Raw genomic sequence first — 11,862 nt, 5'->3', positions numbered from 1 at the left:
CTCTCTCTCTCTCTCTCTCTCTCTCTCTCTCTCTCTCTCTCTCTCTCCCCCTCTATCTCTGCCCCTCCCCCACTCATTCTCATTCTCTCTCTCAAAAATAAACATTAAGAAATTTTTTTAAAAATTTATGAGAATATGTCAGAAAGACACAGCAGTCAGATTGAGGGGAACTCTACTGGCCAAATCTGGGACAATTTGAGCACCAAAATAATTAAGTACAATAACGAACAATAAACCACTGAAAAAATGGGAATTTATAAGTCCACACTAATAATAAACAAACAGGGAAGGAGGGAAGGCTCACACTTTAATAGAATACCAAGGGCAGACTGGTAAATGTGAAGTGAGTGCTATAGCTGGAAAAATCAGCATAAAGATTTGGTTTAGACAAAAATCATCAATGGATGTTAAAAATAGGGGAAAATTTTTATGTAGAGCAGGTTATTTGCAGGCTCTTAAGAGTGTGTCCCACAGGGGCGCCTGGGTGGCGCAGTCGGTTAAGCGTCCGACTTCAGCCAGGTCACGATCTCGCGGTCCGGGAGTTCGAGCCCCGCGTCGGGCTCTGGGCTGATGGCTCGGAGCCTGGAGCCTGTTTCGGATCCTGTGTCTCCCTCTCTCTCTGCCCCTCCCCCGTTCATGCTCTGTCTCTCTCTGTCCCAAAAATAAATAAAAACGTTGAAAAAAAAAATTATAAAAAAAAAAAAGAGTGTGTCCCACAGACCACATATTAGTTGCAAGAGGAAAAATTATAAATAGTAATTACACAGTGGGAAGCCAGACAACATCTTGACTGCAGCTCCCCAAAGCCCCATGTTAAATAAATTTCCCCAGACAACATCTTGACTATCACCAGTGAGGGACAGATGGACATCATGTGCCTCCAGATGTGATATCTTAAGGACAGAACATCACCTACACAGTACCCCAGCCAAGTATGTATAATATCAATCTAGTCACATAGAAGCATCAGACAAACACAAAATGAGGAATGTTCTATTTTTAAAAAGGTGTCTAGGTGGGACTGTATTCTTCAAAAAATGGTAATGTCGATGAAAAACAAAGAAAGGCTATGGAAATGTTCCAGATTAAAAACAGCTAGAGACACAACAAGTAAATGATACTACACTGGATCTTTTACTGGAGGGTAAAAATACTCAGAACATTGACCTTATAAGGTCAACTGAAAAAATTGGAATATGAATAGATGACATAAAAATATATCAATGTAAATCTATAAAGTTGTTAATAGTACTGTGGTTATACAATACAATTTCTCTGAGGAACCATACACTAAAGTACTTAGGGGTAAAGGACCATGATGTATATAAGCAAATGGGATAAAATGTTAACTATAGGTTAAACCAGGTGAAGGGTATATGTATATTATTTGTACTACTTTGTATTTTTGCAACTTTTTGTAAACTTGAACTTATTTCCAAATGAAATATTAAAAAATATGCCTTTGTATCATCAGATCATAATAAGCAACCACAATTCAATAGGGAATTCTTTCTTAGGTCCCCAAGTCATCCAACTCTGATCCTCAAATAGCTTGGCACTATTTTCATTTTAACTTCTTACCTAAAGTTTTACAACCTCCCTATGTGTGCAACCGAGATTCAGTATTAGAAAAGAAATGTATTCTTGGCAGAAGAGAGGTGGAGACCCCAACACTTAGGGTGAAACTCTCTACCTGCCATATGTGAAAGTTCAAAGCACTAATATTCTCAGATTTCAGCTCAAGGGGACCTTAATCTGCACTTCCTTACAATTGTTTCATTAAAAAAAATACGAAGGGGCGCCTGGGTGGCGCAGTCGGTTAAGCGTCCGGCTTCAGCCAGGTCACGATCTCGCGGTCCGTGAGTTCGAGCCCCGCGTCAGGCTCTGGGCTGATGGCTCGGAGCCTGGAGCCTGTTTCCGATTCTGTGTCTCCCTCTCTCTCTGCCCCTCCCCCGTTCATGCTCTGTCTCTCTCTGTACCAAAAATAAATAAAAACGTTGAAAAAAAAAATTAAAAAAAGAATACGAAAATTGTGTCCTACTGACACAAAATCATTTAGGTAAATGTGGATACAGACCCTATCTCCTTGTCTACTAGCTTAGGACCAGTTCTTACATATCAAAAGTCCTTCCCATGCTTGAATGATAAAGAGGAAAAGAAAAATACAGCAGATTAATTACAACAGATAGATTCCTTTGGCAGGCCAGGACCTCACTGGTGAATGCTGAGGAAAAGATAGATGTGTGGACATGGAGACTTAGTAATACAGACAGAAAGAAGCAAATAATCATATAGGGAATCCCCAAAATTCTGAGAGAAAGGAGCCCTCACCCCTCAAATAGATGAGCTCAGACATAGGAATGGTTTAGGCACATTGTAATGATGGAACTTTCTCTGGCAAGTACCAAAGACTATTCAAGGTGACCAAATTGAATCTTCAGAACTTATATGCAAAGGGGAATTCTGCTTTCTGAGTTTCTGGAAAGCTAGGGGTAGAGCTACTGCTGAGAGATGCCTTGCTTCTCCCACTCCAACCCTATATAAGGATGTGGCCTAATAGATAGTGCATCAGTTGGAGACCCAGAAGGATCCTGGATGATTTCTTTTCTATTTGTTTATTCGTGTTTGTTCTTTATGAATTGCAGTATAAACTTCATGGAGGGAAAAAAAAAAAACGACTGACACACAGCCAGAAATTTTCTCATATGCTGTAAGACCTTGCTTTGCACATTGTCATAACTGCTCTCCCATCAGAGACTCTGGGGGTCAAGAGAAGCCACACTAACATGGGCTGCATCCGCTTCCGATTTGTGTAGCTATCTTATTTCAGCTAAGTTTCTAGATCCATGGCTAAATAAGTCAGGAAACAAATCTAACCCTATAGGTCTGTGTGGGAAGGGTCTTTTTCAACCAATCAACAGTCAATCTGAAATTATTCAGAAAGTCATAACCTAATTATATATGTTGCAATCTGCATGGGAAAAAGACTATACTAGTACAAAGACTATACTAGTACCTAAAGAGGAGAGATCCAAAAGAGAGAACTTTGCCAATACTTATCCAATCTTGCTCAAGGGAGTAAAATATTGTCTAGTAGATGTATTCTGGTAGTCACAAAAGGACACTCTATTATGGAGGGCAGGGTTCTGTATCCTAGATAAAACAGACTTCAAAAGCAACATTGGGCAAATCCTAATCTGTATACATAATTATGGTATCTACCTCATAGAAATAAATGAGGATTAAGTGAGTTGATATTGGAAAAAGTGCTTAGAATAGTGCCTGGCACATGGTAAGCACTCACTTGTCATCAGTTATTATTTTCTAAGACCAAAGATTACCTTTGGCCCAATTCTACATTCAATTAGTAACATCTTAACTATCAATTCTGGATTTTGCTACTTAATAACACCAGGAGGGAGGTAACTTGGAAGTGAACTCAACAATTCTCATCAAAATTGAGTTTCTCAATCTCCATAGTTGAAGACCAGATAGATCATGGAACTGCGGTCCTCAATGGTTCCGTACATCGGGGCACATTTTTTTGTGGTCACTATGAATGGGCTGCTGCTGGAATTTAATGCCAGGAGCCAAAGATGTTAAGGCTGAGAACAGTTCTACACAACAGAAAAAAACTACTGTATGAACTGCCCATAGTATTTGAATTGATAAATACTTCCCCGAACGACAATGACTCCATCAAGATACTTACTTCCAAGGCCTAGGCAGCTAGCTGAGCCACCTCTGGATTTTATCTAAATGCAAGATTCCATAGTTTTTATATTTATCTACAATTTCACATCTGATAATCACTGTCTGCTGCTTCCAGACAGCTCAACCAATTATTCCAGATGGTATGCATCAACAGAATAGCTCCTACAGTTTCTGAAATTGGGTCATCCATTCCAAATAAAATTGGCTCTCGACACTCTAGAGAGGGTCAGGGTCTGGCAAACCAAAAAGGTCCCTTAAGGAAGAGGTTATCTAAGCCTTAGCAAACCACAGCAGAGGACTGAACTAGCATACTCACGTTGGTGAGATCTTCAAAAGCTGATCTCTTTTTGCGTGGTCTCTTAGGTGAAAATGAAGATATCTTTGCTTGGTAATTCTCCCTTCTCTAAAAAAGTAAAAGAGACAAATAAGTATATCCAATCATGAACACTTTTCAGGGACTTTGGATCATCTTTAGAGCTCAGGGGGAAGCTCCAGAATCTCCAAGCAACCAAGGATATATAGAATAAACCCTAGTGAACTACAACAAAATGAAATTTTGGCACTCGCTGATACTTACAGTCCCTGAAGGAGGTAATCACTGATGATAGGGACAAGGCTATGACGATGACCTTTAGTGTAACTCTTAGAATGAGCAAAATAGCTTAGTAAAGCTAGTTTTCCCTCTTAGTTCTCTGATCTTTACGGTTATCCAATCTAAGATTATCAATCACCACCACCACCCAGCTACTCCCAGTCATTCCTTTAATATGGATGCTCTCAAGCAAATTAGTTCAATAGTTTAACAAATAAGTGTCTCTTATGTTAAGTATTTAAAACATTCCCAATACGGACAATAACACATTATCTCTAGATCCTGGTCTAGGATCGCCTCTCTACTAGCTATTGACATTGGACAACTCACGTAATCTCTCAGCCTCAGTTTTCTTATCAGTATAACTGGAATGATAAACTTCCTTATTTGAAGATCAAATAAGAAAATACATGTTTTAAAAAGTCTGTATAAACTTAAGTGTACATAAATCATATTTTTAAATAATATAGCCCAATATGATTTTAAGCCTCATAAAGAAAATTCTGAATTTTTTAAGTATACATTTTCATGATTTAATTTTGTTATTTTTTTAAGTAATCTCTATACTCAACATGGGTTTCAAACTCACAACCCTGAGATCAAGAGTCAGATACCCTACCAGCTGAGCAGACCAGGCACTCCAAATTTTGTATTTTGAGAAAGGAGTTTGGTAATCCATATTAACCTCTAATTTGCTAGTGTATATGAATGAGGGTTAGTAGAAGGAAGGAGAGGTGGATATTTTGGAGCAGAGGTGGCTTTCTTTCTAGCTATTGTTTACCATGCCTTACTCAACTCCCATGTGAATAAGGCCATCTCCATGGGGCTAGAGGTTAGGATGAATTATACCGTAGGACTCTTCTGCTCCCTAACAATTTTTATTTGGTAAAAGTCTCCTAAGTCTCAAATTTCCTTTATGAAATGAGAACCCTGCCCTACTTATATCAGAGAGCTGTTATAATGGGAAGCAGAACATTAGGGTCGCGCCATTTATTTGCTCTGTTCCTCATCTAGGCCATGAAAAGTTAGTACATGACACAATAAGTGATCAGAAGTTTAAAGAATTGGATTAAAAACACAATAGACCCATCTAGTACAGCAAAGCAATCCTGAAAGAGAAGAATTACTTCTGCTTTCTAATTGATTAAGCTTGGAAATCAGAAAACTATTAGTCTTTTATCTAGTTCTTGATAAAAAATCCTAGTGGAAATAATTAGCAAAACTAAAATATTTCGTGGTTACACAAATCTCACAAATTAGCTAAGAAATAAATTGTCCCAATTCCCATTTAATATTACCAGTAGAAACAATCAGCCCCAAATAAAATTCACAAGTGAAACTGAACTCAATAAAATGTAGATTTACAAAATGTGCCCCAAGAAAGTTGGATTAGGAAAAATAACCACCACAAAAGAAAACTCATTATGGCAGAGCTCTAATGTCTAATATTGACAAAAATCTGATCAATGTATCAAATCCTTCTTACCAAATTTACATATGAAAAAAACATTTAGCCCCTCCATGAAAATCATTTTAGTAAACCAAAAAATGAAAATCATTGGAAAATGTTTATCTGTACTGCAAGAAAATCAATCAAGGAAATTAAATTGGCCTAATGATGTTTGCTCTAGGAAATACTCCCTTAATGACAATTCATCAGTGTTAGTAAAACTCTGATTAAAATATGTATGATGAGGGGCGCCTGGGTGGCGCAGTCGGTTAAGCGTCCGACTTCAGCCAGGTCACGATCTCGTGGTCCGGGAGTTCGAGCCCCGCGTCGGGCTCTGGGCTGATGGCTCGGAGCCTGGAGCCTGTTTCTGATTCTGTGTCTCCCTCTCTCTCTGCCCCTCCCCCGTTCATGCTCTGTCTCTCTCTGTCCCAAAAAAATAAATAAACGTTAAAAAAAAATAAAAAAATAAATAAATAAAATAAAATAAAATATGTATGATGAGGAACAAAGAACATCACAGGGTTGGAATGACACTGTCAAACTATCCACAAGGTCAAAACAGCAAAAGCAAAATGGATGCATTATTCAAATTTAATAGCTGTAAAAAGCACGATAATCCATTTGTTGATCTAATCTTCATATTCTCCCCAGGAGGTACTAAGCAGCCTCCTGGCAAGATGCTTTGAACATCTCCCAGAAACTAAGAGTATAGATGTGATCATTAATGAGAGCTCAGTACTGTTTACTTTTGAAGATTGTGAAGGGTGTCCTTCATTTTAGCTATGCATTTATGGAAAAGTAGAATTCATGCTTAGAACCCAAGTTCTAATTTGCTGGTCTTTTTCAACTACAAGGGCTACCATGCCTTCCCAATTTCTCAGATTAAACAACACATATTCAGAAAGATTAGGGGTGGGGATAGGGACTGAGCCAACACAGGAAGAAGCTACTCAAGACACTGTTGGGAGAGACGGCTTGCTCTAACCTTTCCATATTGGCCATGATCGCTGGGCACAACGTTGCTGGACTGAGATTTCTTCATCTCAGGTTTGGAGCTTCGGGATGGTAGTGGTAGTGGCATCTCTTACAGATTCAGCAGTGTCTATCCAAGATAGGGCTGCAAGCAGAAAGCGACTCTTTAAAACATCATTCACCAGAAACATCACAGCATTCTCTGGAAACCCGTGAGAATACCCAAGCTCTCTCTAGCATCTCTAGGAGAAAACATACTTGGAAGTAGGCAAATCTGGGTTCAAATACTGGTTCTACCATAATTAACCTTGGGCAGTCTAAAAAGCCCAGCACAGTGCCTGCCATCCTGTGTGGGCACTGGAACTATGGCCTACCTCCTAGTTTAGGCCTGGGAATACTGGGAACAAATCACATGAACGTTTTGCATTAAAAACAATCAAGAACATGACAGATCACATAGTATAGAAGCCAGTTGGAAGGGTTAATGTTCTTTAAAAGGCACAGGGTCCTGGCACAGCAATTATAATGATGCTACAGAGAAGACACAAGAATATACTGCACACACATATACATGATAGGCCAAAGTATTCAAACACTGCATTCCATCAGAAGAAACTGTAATCCAGTTCCAGACACCTGGCAAGAAAAAAATTCAAGATGAGATAATGATAGAAGGAACTAACTTATTGAAAAATCACTTGACAGCAGCCGCTCTGGAAAGCAGTGTGGAGGTTCCTCAAAAAAATTAACAATAGACCTACCCTATGACCCAGCAATAGCACTGCTAGGAATTTATCCAAGGGATACAGGAGTACTGATGCATAGGGGCACTTGTACCCCAATGTTCATAGCAGCACTCTCAACAATAGCCAAATTATGGAAAGAGCCTAAATGTCCATCAACTGATGAATGGATAAAGAAATTGTGGTTTATATACACAATGGAATACTACGTGGCAATGAGAAAAAATGAAATATGGCCTTTTGTAGCAACGTGGATGGAACTGGAGAGTGTGATGCTAAGTGAAATAAGCCATATAGAGAAAGACAGATACCATATGGTTTCACTCTTATGTGGATCCTGAGAAACTTAACAGAAACCCATGGGGGAGGGGAAGGAAAAAAAAAAAAGAGGTTAGAGTGGGAGAGAGCCAAAGCATAAGAGACTGTTGAGAACTGAGAACAAACTAAGGGTTGATGGGGGGTGGGAGGGAGCAGAGGGTGGGTGATGGGTATTGACGAGGGCACCTTTTGGCATGAGCACTGGGTGTTGTATGGAAACCAATTTGACAATAAATTTCATATATAAAGAAAAAAAAGAAAAAAAAAAGAAAAATCACTTGACATAAAAATTTAACCGTCATTACAGCCCTTGGGAGAGTCCTATTTTTGTCCCATCTCAGTGGTGGACCCCATTCTACATTCCTTAAAGTTCTTTGTGAGTCCTCAATAGTTAGGATACACTTATGTGACTCACAAGCAAATGCATTGTCAGGAGGAACCAGTTTTTGGATATACAGGAGACCTTTCCCACTCAGATGCAACTGCCCTTCCAACCTCACCCACATTCAGTCTCCAAGTTCAACTGCATTTGACAAATAATAGGCTCCTCTAAGAGAGACCCTAAAGGCAATGCAACAAACTTACCTGCCACTCTGTATCTGGTATTTCAGGCAATGGAGATACAAACACAAATCATTCATCTTATCCTATAAGTATTCACATGCACAGCTCTAACAGTAACATAAAAATGTGGCAATGATTTAATAAGAGTAAATACAAAGTACTACAGCAACATAATAGAAAGTCAGTAATCTTGTAGGGGGGATAAAGGGGTGGAAGAAGCCTTCATAGAGGAAGTTATATATGATCTAGACTTAAGTGACAAAGGGGATCCCAAGCAGACTGGGGAGCTTTTGCAGGCAAAGAAAGCCTGAGCGCAGGCAGAGGCTTGCACATGGCAAGCACAGCAGGTGCAGGGACTTCCCAGTTGTCTGGAGCATGGATACAAAGAGTGTATTGGGGAAGAGTCAGAAAGGGGCTGAATGCTAGGCTAGGGCCAGGCTGCTAAGAAAGGGAAGCAGAAGAGACTGCAGCTTGAGAGGAAGGTTTAAGAAAGGAGAAAGGCTGATTTGGGTTTTGCTTTGGATGGAGAAGTATTAAACATTTTGTCAGGAAAAATCAGTACAAGTATGTGCCTCCACATTTATTACTTCAGTTGGTCTCACAACAAAGCAGTAAGGGTACGCAGTACAGATACAATTCGTTCCACTGTAGAGCCCCAGATGTGTTAAGTAACTTACTACCCAGGACAAAACTATTAAGCAGCATAGATCACCCAGCTCTTTCTAGGGCTCTTTTTAAAATACCATGAAGTCTCTCCAATCATACTCAAAAGCACTCTAAAACAGTCCATGGTCCAAAGCAAAAGGCTTTAATGTGGAAGTGTAAGGAGACAGAATGAGCCTAAAGATCTTTTAAAGAAGCCACTGGGTTTTTAAACCAGCCAACTTAGCATCTTTGAGCCTTAATTTTCTCACTTGCAATACAGCAATACCACCATTTATTTGTAGAAGCATCATATGGCTCAAAAGGAAATTTGTATGTGCAAAGCCTAACACATGGTAGGCCCTCAAAGTAAGTGGTGCATCTTATTTTCCTTTTCATCCCCCAAAATCCAAACCTATTTTCTATCTCATCTCTCAAAACTCAGCCAAGCAGGAATAAAGCTAAACTGGGTGCACCCACCCTTAACCACACTGTCTGAAAACCATACAATTTTTTTAATGGCTGACCAAAGATTCATGTTATGAAACTTTTATCTTTCAAGGGGGAAAGAAAAAAATAGCCTGGAGTCAACAGGATAGAAAGCTTTCAGTTGATTACATCACAGAGTAACTAAGCCTGACAGAATAAGTTTATTCAGATGATAATCACACACCACCTTCATTTTCCTGAACACTAATCACTTTCTTTGGGGGACACACACACTGACTTAAGTATTCTCTGCCATTAGGAGGGGGTAGGGGCTTGGCACCACCAAAAACAGCTTTCATTAAAGGACATTCTGCAGAACATTCTCGACTTCTACCACCTACAGAATGGAGCCTTGCTTGGACAAGAAAATCAGAATCCTTTCCACTTTCCAGACTTTCCATATTCTCTACATACACACTGATAAGTGTTGGAGACCCCCTGAGCATCCCAGGGCTGATGATAAAACCCAAACAGGGGCAAATTGGCTCATTTAGAAGCCCAGGTGCTTAGACTCCAAAACTGTAGATCAAGACAGTCTATAGGAAACAACAGCAACTTCATTTTATATATAAATGCAGGTTATAGACAGCAAGACACTGGGGAGACAATGCAGCATGGTGTGCATGAAAGTAGTACCAGGCTGTGAAGGATGCCTAGGGTAGAACTCTGACCTTGCCCCTAGCTGGCTGGATGACACTAGGCAAGTCTCTTTTCTTTAGGCCTTGTCTCCCCACCTTAAAAAATAAGGCAATGGGACCAGAACCTCCTAGCTATTAACCATGGTTTGAACAGACCAGCAAAATTAGCATCACCTGCGAGCTTATTAGCAATTTAAAATCCCAGGTCCCAAACTAGACCTACCAAATCTGAAAGTGCAAGTTAGCAATATCCCTAGGTGAGTTGTATGCACTTCAAAGTTTAAGAAGCACTGTTCTGGGTCCTTTGACTTCTGACATTCTAGGATCCTAAGTGGACCCAAGCGGAGAGCAGTGGGAAAGCCAGCTGCAGCGGTTGGAGTAGGGGATAGAAGACAGCCAGTGGAGATCAAAGGGAGAACAAGGGAGAGAGCACACATTTCCATCCTCCTTCATATCCTACCACCTGTAGTTCAAAAGACACCCTGCAAGTAGCATTCTCTGACTTAAATAAGGGTCAGTGAAACTAATCCTCCACACTTCCACTTGTGAAAAGACGTTCTGTAAATGTACTCTGATTCAGGCATGTGTACTGGTCACTCTATCTAAAAGCTAGGACCTAGTCTCACTCGTTTTGCCATCTCATCCTCTAAAACACACTCCTGCCCAACTTCGCTCAGACTGCTGACATCAGAACAAAACAAAGGTTTCAAGGCAAGGATGCCGCGCTTGCGGGCGAGAGAAGACAGCGTGTTAACCAGGAACAGGAGTGGTGCTGAGGCATCAACCCGCGTGCGACTGGGCCGGACATTCGAGCGGACAGTACAAGCCCAAAGACGCCTACCTCACATCGAGACTGAGGGCAGAACAGGAAAGATCATGGACGCACTCCTAGACCAGGAGAGGCCCGGGAAATGAACGGAGCTCCGTGTTGTAGCGACCCGTGTCCTTCTCAACCTGGACTGTGCCGGCTCCAATCTGCCCAGTAGCGAATTTTGAAAATTACAGCCCCAGAAGGAAGCGCAGTGGTGATTGGCAAGAAGGAGCCAATCAGCGTGCACAGTTGGGACGCGTGCTCCCCCCAGCCAGGAGAGGCGGGACTGGGTATTTTTAAATTGAACTCTGCAGCTAACAGACTTCGCATTGGGGCGTGGTTTCAAATACAATTGGTTGAACTAGGCAGGCCTGACCAGCGGAGTACTGGGCTCTTTAAAGAGACGTTTTCTTTAAATAATCCTGCTTCTAGGATGGGAGGGAGTGGCTGCATAGTGCAGATTCAGACCAACTAAAAACTTAATACTAATAACCCTTTGTAGAGTCAAATGTTAACTCCTGCTGGCTTCACAAATGGACTTGTGAGGGAAGGGCAGTAATTATTGCCCCTATTTTATGAATAAGCACCCAAAGTGCAGAGAGCTAATAGTAGTTAGCATTAATTTACCAATAGCTCTGTGCTAACTGCTACAAATTTTTGTTTTAAATCCTGTCCAAAAAGAGAGGTACCTTTATTATTGCCGTTTTACAGATAACAAAATTGTAACTTGCTAACTGCTCAATGTCACAAACCTACATTGTGGCAAAGCAGGTATTACAACTCAGATATTCTTATTTATTTTACTCATTCATTCATTCATTCAAGTTACTGACAACCTGCTTTGTTCCAGGAGCTAGAAAAACTATAGATGAGTAATTGACAAAAGACTTGAAAAATTGATAGCCCTGCCCTATCCTCCAAGGATGCAA

General features: G+C 40.4%; 1 protein-coding gene across 3 annotated transcripts in view; it reads right to left on the bottom strand.

Moving 5' to 3' along the window:
- The window catches only part of CCNB3 (cyclin B3), a 73,491-nt gene extending 62,394 nt beyond the window's left edge, over window positions 1-11,097 (bottom strand). For all 3 annotated transcript variants that reach the window (XM_040468763.1, XM_040468765.1, XM_040468766.1), the window contains exons 1-3: window positions 10,964-11,097; window positions 6,742-6,873; window positions 4,031-4,117 (exon numbers count right to left, since the gene is read on the bottom strand). In XM_040468763.1, the coding sequence (XP_040324697.1) occupies window positions 4,031-4,117; window positions 6,742-6,837 (183 nt within the window). In that variant the 5' untranslated portion in view covers window positions 6,838-6,873; window positions 10,964-11,097. The remainder of the gene's footprint in view (window positions 1-4,030; window positions 4,118-6,741; window positions 6,874-10,963) is intronic.
- Window positions 11,098-11,862: the final 765 nt, after the last annotated feature.

This window comes from Herpailurus yagouaroundi, unplaced genomic scaffold (assembly GCF_014898765.1).
Source record: "Herpailurus yagouaroundi ecotype Mexico unplaced genomic scaffold, PumYag 67793, whole genome shotgun sequence".
NCBI classification, from domain to species: domain Eukaryota; kingdom Metazoa; phylum Chordata; class Mammalia; order Carnivora; family Felidae; genus Herpailurus; species Herpailurus yagouaroundi.
Note: the sequence above shows the minus strand (reverse complement) of the source record. Positions and strands in the feature narration are given on the sequence as shown.